General features: G+C 31.4%; 1 protein-coding gene across 2 annotated transcripts in view; it reads right to left on the bottom strand.

The window, feature by feature from the left end:
• The window catches only part of LOC7460735 (protein SIEVE ELEMENT OCCLUSION C), a 37,331-nt gene extending 27,387 nt beyond the window's left edge, over positions 1 to 9,944 (bottom strand). Inside the window, exons 1-7 of one of the 2 annotated variants that reach the window (XM_052456551.1) lie at positions 9,569 to 9,944; positions 8,949 to 9,056; positions 8,410 to 8,855; positions 8,034 to 8,146; positions 7,802 to 7,929; positions 7,071 to 7,553; positions 6,907 to 6,984 (exon numbers count right to left, since the gene is read on the bottom strand). In XM_052456551.1, the coding sequence (XP_052312511.1) occupies positions 6,907 to 6,984; positions 7,071 to 7,553; positions 7,802 to 7,929; positions 8,034 to 8,146; positions 8,410 to 8,855; positions 8,949 to 9,056; positions 9,569 to 9,739 (1,527 nt within the window). In that variant the 5' untranslated portion in view covers positions 9,740 to 9,944. Of the gene's footprint in view, positions 1 to 6,254; positions 6,985 to 7,070; positions 7,554 to 7,801; positions 7,930 to 8,033; positions 8,147 to 8,409; positions 8,856 to 8,948; positions 9,057 to 9,568 lie in introns of those variants that run through there. The other variant, XM_024610338.2, reaches the window with a different exon arrangement.
• Positions 9,945 to 15,869: the final 5,925 nt, after the last annotated feature.

The raw sequence follows: 15,869 nt of genomic DNA, 5'->3' as shown, positions 1-15,869 counted from the left end.
TCTTATAGAAATCATTAACGAGTTGTAACTCATCTGACATCAATGTAATTTACTCTTTTCAAGAGATCTGGAATTCAAATTTCAACGTCATAGAATGAACTTACGTTCTCAAACAAAGAAAAAGGCAGCAGTACTCTGATCATATTATTATGAAAGGCAACATTTAATCCACTAGCAATTATCTGTGCTGCACCCGTGTGTTAAACAGAATTTCATGTGTTATTCTGAAATGGTTGCACGTTAATTTTAACCAGACAATAAGATGAAGGAATGGAGAAAATGTTAATCAACTTTCTCTGAAGAATGTTTCTTTGTCTTTTATGACGTAAGAAACCTTGCATCATTAAAGTTAAAGGTTATTAGATGCTCATTGTTTTCTCTGTTTTCCAGATCACCAGCAATAATGACGCATCTCTTTCCTCACTTTGTGGTAGGGTTTTTGTGTTTTAACCATGTTTTTTAAAAAATTATTTTTTTAATTTTAATTTTTATTTTAAATTAATTTTTTAAATAAATTTAATATGCAGATATCAAAAATAAATTTTATCTTATTATATTTAAAAAAAACTTTAAAAAATAATTATACCACAACACCAAATGAGCTCATCATCATGAATTATTAAAATTATATCTTAACTGTTCACCATAAATAAATAAATCTATAATTTATTAAAATTAATTAATTAGTTTTTATATTATAAAAAAATGACTAAACAGTCCCTTAACCAATACTTACCATCCTTAATTCAATTTCCTTCTTTTCTGATTAGATCTCTTCATCTTACATGCTCCTTTAATTTCTCTTTTCTTTTTATTTCTCAAAAACGAAAAAAAAAAAAAACCGAAACAAATATAAAATTGAAGAAAGGAACATCCAAACCAAGCCACCTTTCTAAATTGATGAGGATTCATTAATTAATTTTGTCAAACTGTAAGTACTAATTTATAGTTTAGTCACCACGTACGAGCCATCCAGATTCTGAACTCCAAGCCATGCAAGCCACCTTTCTCCCCATTTCTTTACATTTTAGAAGGGTGTTTCCTATTTGCTCATCCTGCACGAGTCAAGTTATTAAAATTCTCCTCTATCCTCTGTAGCACTCCGCCGATATGACCAGTGACCACCGTCAGGTTGGGAATGCCGCCGCCGCTAGCCTCTGTCTTATACATTCCAAAGCCATTAGAATCCGATGTATAGAAGAAAACAAACTCGTAACTACAATATTAAAGTTTTTATTTTCTTTTTAATTGGCTCTCGTTTACACTTCAAACAAATATGAAAAACCACTCCTGCCTTTTCCTTTTTCCTTTTTCCTTTTTCCTTTTTCCTTTTTACTTAATTACTCCCCCCCCCCCCCTAATTTTCTTATGAATCAAAATTTAAAACGCAAAATTATGTTCCAACCTATTCATTTATTCAAATTAAAAGGGTGGTTACTGCTGTTTTTCAAAGTTTTTTTTACTCGGAAATGTATTAAAATAATATATTTTTTATATTTTAAAAATTATTTTTGACTTCAGCACAATAAAATGATATGAAAACATAAAAAAATATTAATTTGAAATAAAGAAAAAAATAAAAAAATTTCAATTTTTTTTTAAAATACACTACTAAAAAAAGGGCTATTAGCATCTGAATTTAGCAACGGAAATATCCGTTGCTAAATTCAGTAACTGATTTGCAACGGATTAAACATATATTATTTTTTTAATATTAGCAACAGATTTTAGCAACGGAAAATCCGTTGCTAAAGACAACATAAAGTTTGCAACGGATAATCCGTTGCTAATTAAAAAAATAATTAATTAAATTTTAATATAAAATCAAAATTATAGAAACCGTTGATTACTTATGATAAAATAAAATCTTAACCATTGAATTTCTCTCCATTGCTTTCTAAACCTACAGGACAACAAAACAAAGAAAATTAATTAACTTCCCATCTTCTTCGTCCCTAATAACCCCCACACCCTTAGAAACATAAACAAAGAACAACAAAACCAGCAACCGAAAATTAATTAACTTCCCATCTTCTTCGTCCCTAATAACATGCATAGCTGTAGAAAAACCACCATCTCTTCATCGATTTGATTTTCCTTTGTCCCAAACTTTTCATTTTTTCTCATTCGTCTTCAACATCCCTAATTTTTTTTCTTCATCTTCTTCTCCTTCATCTTAACAGTTTAAATCTTTCTCTGTAAACCACCAAAAACAGAGACCCATGGCAACATCGCACCAGATCTATCATCGCCCCTTCAGTTCAATTCATTCTTCTTTTGGGATTCTTTTTTTTTCCTTCTCTCCCCTTCGGGAAAGAAAGAAAGAAGAGAAGTTTCCATCATAGCGTTGATACTTGTTTGGTGTGAGTTCTCTGTTTTGTGCTTGAAAGTTAAGTTAATTTCAATATTAACCGATTAGTGCTGGAGTTTTGACCACACTGGATGCTACTCTTTCTCAAGTATTTGCCTGTCCTGTGTCCCCGCTTTCCCACCGCTCTACTTCTTGCATCGCCTGCAACATTAGATCTATCTTTTGTTTGATGATACCGATGAGCAAATCCTGTTGTCTTCACCAATCACAAAGGGCAACAACCATTTATTCAGAAGGTGTTTGAAAATACAGTAGATGTTACGGTTTAATAATTTTATTTTTAAATTTTTTTAAAAATACCATTTCAACTAAATTTCTAAACAAAGTCTCAATCTGGGAACAACCTCCAGCACCATTGCCACCACCCAATCAGATCATTTTCGTTGCAATAATCCACCTTTTATTTTGCTTTGTGTTATGCAGGAGAAACATGGAAAAATGGGTCGTTGTGGGTATTTGTATATGGGTCTCTAATATGGAAAGCAGGTTTTAACTACGATGATGGTATCGTTGGCTTCATCAAAGGATATCGCCGTGTATTTTACCAAGGTTTCTTTCTCTTACTCGTAAATACAAATATATTGGAGGGAGTATTTGTTAGTGAAATGTATTGGTGGATGTTTTTTGTTCTGGTAATAGGCAGCACAACACTGACCATAGAGGCACAACAGAGTATCCAGGAAGGACTGTGACTTTAGAACCTGCTGATAGGGAAGTTTGTGTGAGTTTTTTCAACATTTTTCTAGTGGTTTTGCAATTCTATTTGCTTTCAAAGGCTAGCTACGCAATAAGATAAACGAAATCAGATTCTCTTTCTGATAAGTCTGTGTAATAAAAAATTGTTGATTCTATTTCTAATAAACCCGTGAGAGTTGAGTTTGCCCATTGCCATTTAACATTTTGTTTTCAATTATGTTTCTTTCTGTGTTATTGGAAATTGTTGATTCTCTTTCTAATAAACCTGTGGAAATTTTTTTTTCCAGAAGAAGAGGATAAAAGAGCAGTGAATATGGTTTGAAAATTTCACAGAAACAGCTTGTATTGTTCATGGTTGAGAATGTTCCAAAAGCATAAATACAATCCAGTTGGAAATTGGTTGGAGCAATCCTCGTATCAGTGAATTTGTTCTAACATCTTTGAAGATCTTATTGGTCATTAATCATTATGCATGCCATTGGATGATTCTCTACAAGCCTTTAACCTTCATGGTCGTTTTGTATTTGCTATCAGTCCAGGCTCAAATTAAGGCCATCTCTTTACATCGAATCCTTCTTGTGCATGTATTATTGACTTGGATGTAATTGGAAATTGTTGAATTTTTATAATATGAATATTATTTTTATTCCATTTTGTATTGGTGATGCAATTATTTTTAATATTAATTTATGTTGGTTATATATTCTACAACTTTTAAAATATCCATAAATAATTAAATAAATAAATTAAAAGCCATTTAAATAAATAAATAAAAATTAATTTATTAAAAATAATATACTCAGCAACGGATTTTCCGTTGCTGATTGTAAATAATTCATCAATCAGCAACGGACAATCCGTTGCTGATTCACAAAAATAGCAACGGATTATCCGTTGCTAAAATTAGCAACGGAAAATCCGTTGCTAATTGTAAGCAACGGAATTTCCGTTGCTGAGAAATCAGCAACGGATAAATCCGTTGCTAAAAAATCAGCAACGACAAATTTGCATCCGATATTTGCCGTTGCTGATTCCGTTGCTAAATTATTTTAGCAACGGATTTTAGTATTATTTGTAACGGAGTGATCGGTTGCTAATTACTATATTTTTTAGTAGTGATATTTTTGAAATACAAAAACAAATCTTTATATATTAATTGTCGTGTGCGGTTGCGGGGTTGTTTCAATATATAACTAAGCTAATTAAGGATCATTAATTAAGTAAGTGTGATTGAAATATAACATTATCTCAAACTAAATATCATAAAGAAATTATAAAAAAACCCACAAGGAATAGCTAATTAAGGACCATTAATTAAACTGTGCGAGTCTATTTGTTGATTCTTCATTTGGGTATAATTTAATGAAATAATTAATTAGTAAAATACTAATAGTATTTGTTAATTATTTTCAATACTAGAAAGCCACAAGATACGGTAAGAGCAATCATGAGATACATCCCTTGAATTTGATTAAAGATTAACCAAATATTCATTAATTTCATGTAGAAAAATGAATAATTCCATTTAGTTAGTTCTATATTCCCTATATACTTTATTATATATACTCATTTAAATATACTTAGTATAATTATATAAGAATTCTAATAATTTTAAGACATCTTTCTATTTAAGATATCTTTCTAATAATATTATTACATGAAGATACTTAGAAGTTTTGAGCAAATATATGATGTCAAATCTGATTTTGAAACAAAAATGAGTTATTTTTTTTTTAAATATTAACAAACCCTACTATTTCAAGGTTGTGAACTACCATTAACAAACTCTCTCTTTTTTTTTTTTTTTTTTTTCTCAAACTAAAGTATGAAAATATAATTAATGAAAATACATAGGTAGAGGAGCTGTGTGGCCCATCAGAGTTTTTAAAATTTTAATTTTTTTATTATTAAAATGATATCAAAAATAAATTTTAAAAAATAAAAAATATATTATTTTCATATATATATATATAAATAAAAAATATTTCAAAAAAATAATATCTATCAGTATCCCAAACACCCGATGTAAAATAGAGTACAAAAATACCATCCAAGAAGAGTGAAGGAATAGAAAAAGAAGGTCGTCTTTTAGTTCAAGTTTAGAACAAATATCAAATATATACCATAAAACTATCCAAACACCCTTGTTTAGATTTATTCCAGCAGAGTGACTGATTTTGAAAGAACGTCACATCAAATCACTCCAAATGATTTTTGACCCTATCGAACTTGAAATAATTAATAGCCCAAACTTTATGAAATTCCAAAAGAATGACAATATGGGGACCAAAATCAAAGCATAAGGTGGAAAAGAAAAGGTATAAGGAAGTGCCTAATATTCTCTAGACTTGATGGCCAAGGAATGTGGAAATAAGGGAGGCGTTCAACACCTTTACCCGGGGGAGGGGGTGTTGCAGGTCACCAATTAAAAGATCGGATTAATCTGGATTGAAGAAAAAAATTTGATTGACTTCATGATTGATTTGATTGGGGTCTAACCTGTTACAACATGACAAGTTTTTTTAATTTTTTTTTATCAAAACAATATTATTTTGATTTAAAAAAAATAGAATAACTTAAATTAATTATTCTGACTCATAACACATACTTGCCTTTGTTGTTTTAGGTCAAGTTTTAAAACTATGGTGAATGAGTTACTAAGTTATTAAGTTAATCTAGTAGGGTTATCAGATCAATTAAAATAAATTATTTTTTAAAAAAAAATCTTCTAAACTCAGTTTAAATCTAGTCGAGTTTGGACCAAGCTAGTCGGGTAATAAAAAACTCAACTGAGTTAATCAAATTTGACATGGTTAATGACTTATTCGATTGAACTTAAAACTCAACTATAATAGAACTTTGGGTCATGGTTTTTTAGGATTAACTAGCCAAGACTAGCCGAGTTTAACATCTATGAAATAATTAACCACAGATTAATTGCTATTTGCTTCTAGCAAGTTTGATTTTATTTTATTTGTGATGGGAGATTCTAGTTTCTTTCTATGCTGTCCTCTTTCTACTTATTTTATCAATGGGCCTATATCCGGAGGATCAAAAGCTGCACCTTGTAGAAGGCCGCCTTTTCTACCTTATTTTTCTGCTCTTTATCTTTATACAGATCGCCGAGAATTAACAGAACAAGCAATGATATTGTTACTGTATTGTTTACTAAGAACATGATCAAGTGTACTGTAAAATTAAGTTGCATCAATCTGTAATTAGATGATCATAATAAATTGTCAGGCATTCTGTTTAACAGCGATAATCAAATAAATAGCTTGATGTTTGTTTGCTCAGTACATATCGATATTTCACTCATAAACTACGTTCTTCTTCATGGGATGCTTACACTTCTCACACAGTACAGTTTCTTCTGTTAGCCCTTCTGCATAAGGAACAACTTCCGAATGATTGCAAGGCCCTAGAGGAGGAGGAGGTGGATCAATGGCAGCTCTAAGTGCTGACACGAATCCTAACTTTGCCACATTTTCTTCCCATTCTGGAAACCTATCCAACCATTTTATTGCTTCACTAGCTGAAAGTTTTACAATGTCTGTCGTATTCCCTCTTCCGATTATGGCCCACCCTTCGTTGGCCGTATCTAGTAATGCTGACACCTCTTTCAAGATATGATCATCAGAATGGATTGATTGTCCCAGTTGGAGTTTTGATCTTCTGATACTCTCCAACCGAAGCCAAAAGAAATGGAGTTTTGTGAAAGAGAATAAACTTTTGTGCAGTTCTTCATCGATAATAGCTAACAGACGTCTTACTTGTTCACCAAGGTCTTTACAACCAACATACACCATTTCAAGCTGCACACCAGCATTTTTGATCACCTTACACGTGGCATTGAATTCCCTAATCCAGTCTAGGTTGTCACTTCCATAAATGCAAATATTTCTGCCTTCTTCTACCTGAGATCAATGCAATGTAATGAGTGCAAAAGCGATACAAGTAATTCCTTAAGTATGCTATCATATTGAAGATGCTAGTATCATACCCAGGTGGTTAATAAAGGATCAATTTCATCAAGCAAAAGTTTCAGGGTCCAATTCTCTTCGTCCCAGAGTTCCTTTTCTTTCGAAGTTGAGAAGGGGTATGCTGTGGCACCCCAGATAAACACCATATCCATTGCATTTGATTTGCTGACCATACCTTTTGAATCCAATACCACAATAAGAGGGACATTTTTGTAGTCCCATTCTTGTTTTATGTAGTTCACAACAGCTGCGTAGAGCACCCACGGTCGCCGGACTGAGTACCATGGCAAAGAATTTGACAAAAAATTGAATATGTCCCTTTCAGCATCAGTCCATGTATCAGAAATTGAGATCCAAACAATTTCATAACTTCCCTCTAACTTCTTGTGGTAAGGATGATCATATGTTCTATCAAGCAGCAGAAGCAATCCCTCTTGTGGAAGGAGCTCTGCCTTAGATACCAAAAGTAAGACTACCTTGCCCTTCATTTCAGATACACCTAGCTGTAAATGAACTCAAAGAAAATCGTATCAGATGCAATGTTGTGGATAGAACGAAAATCAAATCCAAGAACTTTTTACCTTTTTTTCTTCTTCACATTTTTAGAACCAGAAAGCATTTAGACTACATGAATCAAGTGTCGTTAAGCATCATGGCTTGCTCACTCTCTCTTTCTCTCTGTTTTTCCCCTTCTTGCGTGGGTGTTGGGTTGCCAGACGAAGAAGACACTATTAGTAAAAACAGTAATTACCTTGTCTTGTGTGGAGGAATTCTTGAGTGGTAACTCATCCTTTGCAGCCAATAATATTCCTAGGACATCTTGGTTATCAGGATGGACCTCCTGGAAAACTTTTAATAGCTTCTGATGCATCTTTTCCTCTGCAAGTTGTGCAAAAAGATGAGGTGTCAAAATAATTCATAATGGATTTCACATTCACTCGGAAATAGGTTTCCAAATCTTTCCCGAGAAAGAAAGCACGTACCCATTTGTTGATGACACAAATCCACCTGCCGCCTGAGGTGACTGCATATGCTGCTCAACTTATAAGCCAGACTTGAGAGCTCCCATGCTGCAATCAATGTTGAATGTGACCACCTGAAAAGAAAATCTGTGTGTTATTAATGTTATAATAGTAGAAACTCTGTAAATGATCTCTATCTTTTCATATATGAACAGAATTTAATTTACACCAGTTTTATCCTAAATTGTACAGAAAGAAATGTAATTGGGAATGGACAATAGATTGAATCCATTTTAACATTGACATAACGATACATATCAATGCTTATTATTAATTATTAATTATAAATAAAATAAAATGGTACATATTAAATCCAGACTAAAGGGAAGGAACATGCACTTGCTCAGGCTTCATGGCTTTCAAGTCTCTGATTTGAGAAGTGCATGCCACTGTGCTTCTTGTGACCCAGTAAGCAGCTACATAGATGCAAGACTTTGCAATGACCATAGTTTCATCATCCAGCTGTGCATATCTAAAGGGAAGCCCTTCGAACTTTATTATGCACTTGGTAACATCAATCATTGTCCTGACTAAGAAGCTCAAGGCCTTAAATTGGGGCTTCAATGGCCATAAGTTGAGAGGTAGGTGCTTCAGCATGGCGACTGATACTGCCAAGGGGTTATAAGGGTATTCCTGCATTATGATGCAAAATTCACCGTAGGTTGTTGCAAAGGCCGCAAGTGTTAATACCGCCTTGACATCCCATCTATAATTTCCAAGCACATCAAACAAGATCATCGTTCTCGTGTGCAGGTTTTCCTTGCCAGAATGTTTGCGAAGCATCTTCAATAACGAATAGGAAAAAAAGGAAGTGTCAAAATGTCGGTTTACTTGCATGTTTGAAGGAAAGAAAATTGGAGTGGGGAAAATAATTACCTCAATCTTAATTCTGTCGATGATCTGTGCCAGTGTTTCTTGTGATCCAACCACTTCAATGTCGCTTACATCATCCTTTGCAATTGCATCAATATGAAAACCACAGACCTGAAAGAGGAACTTAATTTGAATTAATGTTCAAAATGCCGGTTAACTCTGCTAATTAATGGTATACATGTCGGTGACAGTAGCGTTGCTGTGGGGAGAAAATCTGAACGCCACAAGTGAAATCCAACAAAAATCAAATCTTTCATGCGATAAAGTTGAATGCTAGATGTTGATTATGATAAATAAACTGTTGAAACACAATCTTTCATGATTAGTCTTCTACTGCCATGCATAATGGTGAATATGCTGCACTCAGAAATAAGATGTCAATTTCCTAGTGCTCATTCTGTCAGGCACCTTTGAATCACTTTCCATGGAGATAACCAAAACCTGCCCCAAGAAAACAAGAAAAACTTTCTTTTCGTTTTCGTTTTCTTTTTTGTTTGTTTGAGAAAATATGATATGTCTTCATCCAAATATTGCCTCATAGATCTCTGAAAATCAATTGTACTAGTTTCTAAACCATAGTAGGGTGAAAATGAAAGGAAAAAAACCGCTTAAAAGTGTAGTACTTGGGATGCAGCAGCATAACACAGGACATTCTCCATTGCACGAAGCAGTAGCTCGGAATCTAGGCGACGACCATCAGGATCATGTGTCAACAGGAGTTTCTTTATCAGAATATCATCTTCTGAAGGCATCGAAGAATGCTGGGAAGAACAGTCATTACCAAACAAGTTCATGGCCTAAGTGATTGTGACTTGAAGGCTAAGTGTGCGTAGGTTAAGACATGCAACATGTGGTTGCATGATCTTATAATTATTGAACAATTAGGTGACAAATACGGGTTCACGTTGAGTAAACGAGCACAATTTGCATAATTAGGCCATATCCGAAAGAAGGATCAGGCTACAGCTAATCTCTTGTTTAAAGATTTCCTTGGAGACCACACTAAAGGAGCATTTCTTGCTTAAAGATTTCTTCACTGTTTGCAGGAATCAAGTTCAGGACCTTCCTTTTTCACTTTTTCCATAGTTTACTTACAAGGGACAAAAGCATGCAATACTAGAGCAAGTACGCACAAATTCTTTAATAATACACATAAATTTAGCTAATCTCTTTATTTTCAAGGTTTTTCCTGCACACACACACACACAAAACAAAGCTTCACTGACAAAAAGTATTCGACAAAAAAGACGAATTATATATAAAAGCATGTGCTATAACTTCAAATATTCTTTAATTGTTTCTTTAATGATCGATACATAAGAGAATCAGTTTGACTGCATACTGCATGTCTTGGCTTTCATTGACAAAGGCAAAAATAGCAACAAAAGAAAAAGACAAAAGGAATTGTGCTTCATCTTTATTTGCTTCTTATTCCAAGGGATGGAAAAAAAGGGTTCAGGGAAGAAAATAAAAGTAACGGCAAAACTACACGGTGGTTGATGCAATCACATAGTCAGTCTCAGAGGAGTATATATGGCTATCAACGATGGACTTCTGATTACAGAAAACATAACGTCGATCGTTACTCATTTGGCTGCCATAACTTGAAAAGGATGCAAGGAAAAAAGAAGAAGGAATTATGCATGGGAAACAGAGTTAACTATAGCTTAGTCCTTGTAGCTTAAAGAAACTAATATGTTAGTCCTTATGGTTTCAAAAGTTTTATATTTAATCCCCATAAGGTTTTGATTTGTTTGCATGTTAGTCCTTTTTATCAATTTTATGTTACTTTTCAATTTATTGTCTGAAAAGTATAGTAATAATGCCACGGAATTACCTCAAAACCCTGCTTTAATTTCTTTATCCATCATGCAAGATAATGAATTTTTTATTTGGATTTTGTTATAAATTAAAAATTAAAAATCTCCAGTCAAATGTTGATCTTCTAAAACTAAAATTCTTCATTTTCTATAATATATTAGCGAAACGGGGCATGAAAGAGCAATATCTTATAAATTTCAAGTGTTCTCTAGACTCTAGTTTAGTTTATACCTCACTCCTCATGCGGTGGTCACGAAGTAATGATCGAATTAGGGACAGAGGCTGCAGATTAATTTGCTGGGGAGACTAAGTTAGAAACAATAAAACCGCAGTAATTTTTTTTTCTTGGAGGAGCGAAATTAAAAAATTGTAATGATCAACATGAAAAATATATTGTAAAGACTGGAATTTTGGGAGGGCCATGACTCCTTGGATACCTCGAAAGGGTAAGGAGAGTAACAAATAATCTAAAAGGATAAGTGATTCACTGTAGCTCCTCTTATTTTTTTTTTTATTTACTACTGTAGTTTGATTACTCTTTTGTTCTTCACATGGGAGGGCCATGACTCCTTGGATACCTCAAACGGTAAGAAGATATAACAAATATACTAAAAAGATGAGTGATTCACTGCAGCTCCTCTCATTTTTTTTTATTTACAACTACAGTGTGACAATTGTTTTTGTCCTTCACATGAAAATTTGTATGCCTTTAAGCTAAGGGTTTCAAGTAGGGGTATTTTAGTATTTATGTTTTTCTATACACAATAAAGTTGCGTATGTACCTTTGGATCCAAGAAATTTAATTCATTAGGGTTAGGGGTATTATAGTCTTTCAGCGTCAACTTTTTTTTTGGTTAATTATTAGTTTGCTCAAGGTAATTATGTAATTGATGATTAAAATAATATTTTTAATTTGGAAAAGCTACTGACGTATGTAGTGCACGTGCCAATGCGTTGGAGTCGCTCACGCATTTTGAGCGGCGCATGCGACAACTCCAAGTGTTTAAAAATGAGATTCCATCGTCCATGTTATTCCTCTCCGTTTTCTTTTCCATTTGGAGTGGCGCGTAGCATTCAGATATTGTCGGTTTATCGCCCGTGACCCTTTCCCCCATTCATTTCTCTCTCCTAGCCTGATAAATACATTATGATCCTCATTGTTATTGCTATTTTAGATTTAATCCTTTTAATTTTGATTTCTGTATTTTTTTATTTTCCCTTTTGTTAAAGTTTTATTTTTTTTCCAATTTAACCATTTCTTTTTAATTTGTATAGATAATGTTTTTCGATTTGGTCATTCTACTTTTAATTTTTATCCTTTTCCCTTTGTCCTTTTGTCAAAGTTTTTATGGCTACAATTTTATCCTTTATAGTTTTTGTTTTTCAATGATAATAATGAATTTAATTTGGTCCCTCTTTTTTTGATTTTTTTGATTGTTTTTCTTGACCATTTTGTCAAAGTTTTTATAGTTTTCAATTCTATTGTTCAAATCAAGTTCATGGCTTTTATTTTTCCAACAACAACAACAACAATAATAATAGTGATGGAAATATTAACAACAACAACAACGATGATGATATAATAATAATAATAATAATAGTGGTGGTGGTGGTAGTAATAATAATGATGGTGGTGGCAGTGGCGGCAATGGCGGCAACGTGTTAGTCACAATGATGATAATAATATTTATAATAATACTAATAATAATGATAATGGTTGTAATAGTAGTAGTAGTACTAGTTTGTTATAATACTAATAATAGTTGTGGCGGTAGTGATAATTGTAATGATAATGATAATAATAATAAAAATGATGGTTAAATAATATTAGTAATAATGATAGTATTAATACTGATGGTGGTGAGAAAGATAATAACAATAATAGTAATAGTAATTGTGATGATGATGATGATAATAATAATAATGGTGATAGTGGTGATGATGATAATAGTAATAAAAATAATAATGATAAAAATAATAGTAGTAGTAATAATGGTAATATTAATTACTTATTAATATTAATAATAATAGTGATTTTGATCCTCATTATTTGAATTACTATTTTCTTAAATTCTTTTGTATGGTTGATTTTTTTTTAATTTCATCATTTAATATTTAATTTATTAAAAATTAAACTTCATGATTTTTCTAAAATGGATGTTTCAAGTCTAATGACTCGGGTCACAGGTTTAAAAAGTTAATATTTTTTTTTAAAGAGCTTAATAATTCTTTTTATTTTTTTATTGAGTTATTTTAGTTATATAATCTAGACCGCGGGGTTTGACAAAGTATCCGATATTAGCTTAACTTTAATTATTGTTATTACATATTTATCCTAATCAGTTTTTAATATTTTTATTTTATTTTATTTCAATACTTTAACATTATTTTTTATAAAAAAAATAGTCCTGCTCACATCTACGGGCATCAAGGCTAGTAGATGCTAAACTGGCTATAGGTTAATGGGCAAGTAATGATCTTTAAGACGAGTTTCTCTCTCAATTAAGAGCTCTCTAAAGAGTGATGGAGTTGGTAGTTAATTAAATTCATGGCCGTCGGCATAATCAAGTGTCCGTCCATCAGAGTATTTTTGTCCCCACCGGACTTCCATTGGACCACCGTACGGCACCCCAGCATTGTTAATTGCTTAGCTAACTGCTCCTAACTAACGAAGTGAATGGTGGTGGTGGACAATTTTGATGTGATAGCACGTGCGAGTTAATGGCAAATGGGTATAAAATACTATAAAAGCAACTCCTCTCTCATTAGAGACAATACGGCAGCCACTTGAACTCAAACCTTGTTCCATTAAATACATAACTAACCAACCAAAATTGATGGTGTAAATTTTAGTTACTTCTTTGCTTCATCATTCTACTGTTTTTTTTTTAATGCTATGACATAATTTGTACTTAGAATGAGGTGCCTCGATCAATTTGTGAAATTTAAGTATTTACTATGTTTTTTCTTCCTTAAATGCTCCATGTCTTGGCTGTATTTGAGACCTGTTTTTATTTAATTTTATGATAATTAAAATAAATATTGATAAGAATTCTAATATTTTAAATTCTCAAGTAAAAAATATATTTTTTTTAGGTCAAGATTTACTTTCTTTATTCATCATTTTTTTTAAATGAAAACATGTCCTTTTTTTTTTAATCAAAAGCAAGATTTAAAAAAAAAAACATATCATGATGTGAAAAGAAAGCTTGAAAAAAAAAGAGAGTAAAAAATTCATGTCTCAATACTTTTTACATGGATGTATACAAAATAAAGAATAAGTAATTTAAAAAATTATAATACCAAAATAAATATTTTATTCTTATTTAACAATCATTATTCATTTTTTAAAAAACAAATCTGCATATTAAATTTACAAATAATTATTCTTAAAACAATTGCTATAATTATTTTTTAAAAATTAAAAATTATGGTATAATCAAATAATTTTTAAAATATCATCTCAAAAATTTTATTTTGTTTAGGCTAGCATAAAAAAAAAGAGCCTAAGCATGCCTAGGCTTAGAAGTCCAGGACTGTACACCTAGTTGTTTCTTTTTACAAAAAAATAGGTGAAGACTCAATGTCCACCCAATATTTTTTAAATATAACAAACAATGTGTCATGTACTATAATAGTTTTTTTTGGTTATTTTCCATGATTGAAAGATTAGGGTCCGAGTTTTGGACCTTCAAAACCCAAATAGTTTTCACCATAAAAACTCTACAAACATTATAAAAATCTCAATAACTCTATTTTCAACCAAAAAAATACTCTTTAATCAGACTTAAAATAAAAAATCAAATTGAATAAAAAAGCTTTAGGGATCTAATATACTCTCTTTTTTCCCGACATAGTTAAAGGATAAAACCACCTCCATTGAACTTCTCTTCTCCAAGACAAATCAATTAACATCAAGATTGGATTTTTTTTGTGGCTAACTAAAATCTTTCTCTTTTATCTTTATTTTCTAGTGACTTTCTCTTCATCCTCTCAATATCCAGGGAATAAAACGTTAAAAATTAAAATTTTAGGAATGAAACATAAGAACTAAAAACTACAAGAACAAATTAATATAAAAGAAATTTCAAGAATTAAATTGAATTTTTTGAAATAAATCAGATTATACTATAGTACAACAATGCAATCTATAGAGTTTTCGCTTTAGCTGTAGTGAAACCCATAACTATTTTAGTTTATACTAGATATGTTGTCTGCGTGTAGCCGTAGGCTAGACAATTTTTTTTAATGTAAAAAAAGTGATAGGTTAAAAAAATTCAAACCCCAAGTTATTGGTTAAATTGTCAATTTAAATATTTACAAAAAAAAAACAACAATAGTAAATAAATAGACAAAAAAAGAAGAAGAACCACACCTAAGCCTATTTGGATTATCATACAACTCGATGCTAACCTAACTAAAGGAAAACTGAGAAAAAAAAAAGAGTTACACTTGAAAAAAAAATAGAAAACATCAGCTTAAAAAAAGGGGAAAAAACCAGGCAAACTTAGACGAACCTCTTAAATCTAGTCCAATCTAAAAAATTACAACTTGTTAAATTATGGACCCGAGTTCATTCAAGAAATTTAGATGTTATCCAATTTAATTTTGAAGAATGCAATCGTTGAAAAAACTATTAATAAAGAAACTTGCAAAAGAAAAAGAACAACAAAACAATAAGGCTAAAATATGACAAGAAAAAACCCGATGAGGATGAAATCCAAAAAAAAGAAGAAACAATTATCGCAAACAAAAAAATTACAATTAAAAGAATTAGGACCAACCTTGAAAGATTAAAAAATCATAGGGGGGGTGAAATTAAAAATCATTTGTAATATGATATATTATTTATAGATTAAAAAATGGTGGGGGTGAAATAGAAAAACATTGTTAAGGGCTAATCCAATATAATCAAACCGAAAAAAATAAGAAAACAAAAGGTAAAAAAAGAGAATTAAACAGAAAAAATAACAAAAGTTAAAAAAGAGGATAAAAAATAAGACAAAATCAATTTAGAAAAAGAAAAAAAAACAAGACAAACCTTTTAAATTTGATCTAATCTCTAAAAGTTGTATCTTGTGAAATTTGTTTCCTAGATTTAAT

The sequence above is a fragment of the Populus trichocarpa genome, chromosome 10 (genome assembly GCF_000002775.5).
Source record: "Populus trichocarpa isolate Nisqually-1 chromosome 10, P.trichocarpa_v4.1, whole genome shotgun sequence".
Classification (NCBI taxonomy): Eukaryota; Viridiplantae; Streptophyta; class Magnoliopsida; order Malpighiales; family Salicaceae; genus Populus; species Populus trichocarpa.
Note: the sequence above shows the minus strand (reverse complement) of the source record. Positions and strands in the feature narration are given on the sequence as shown.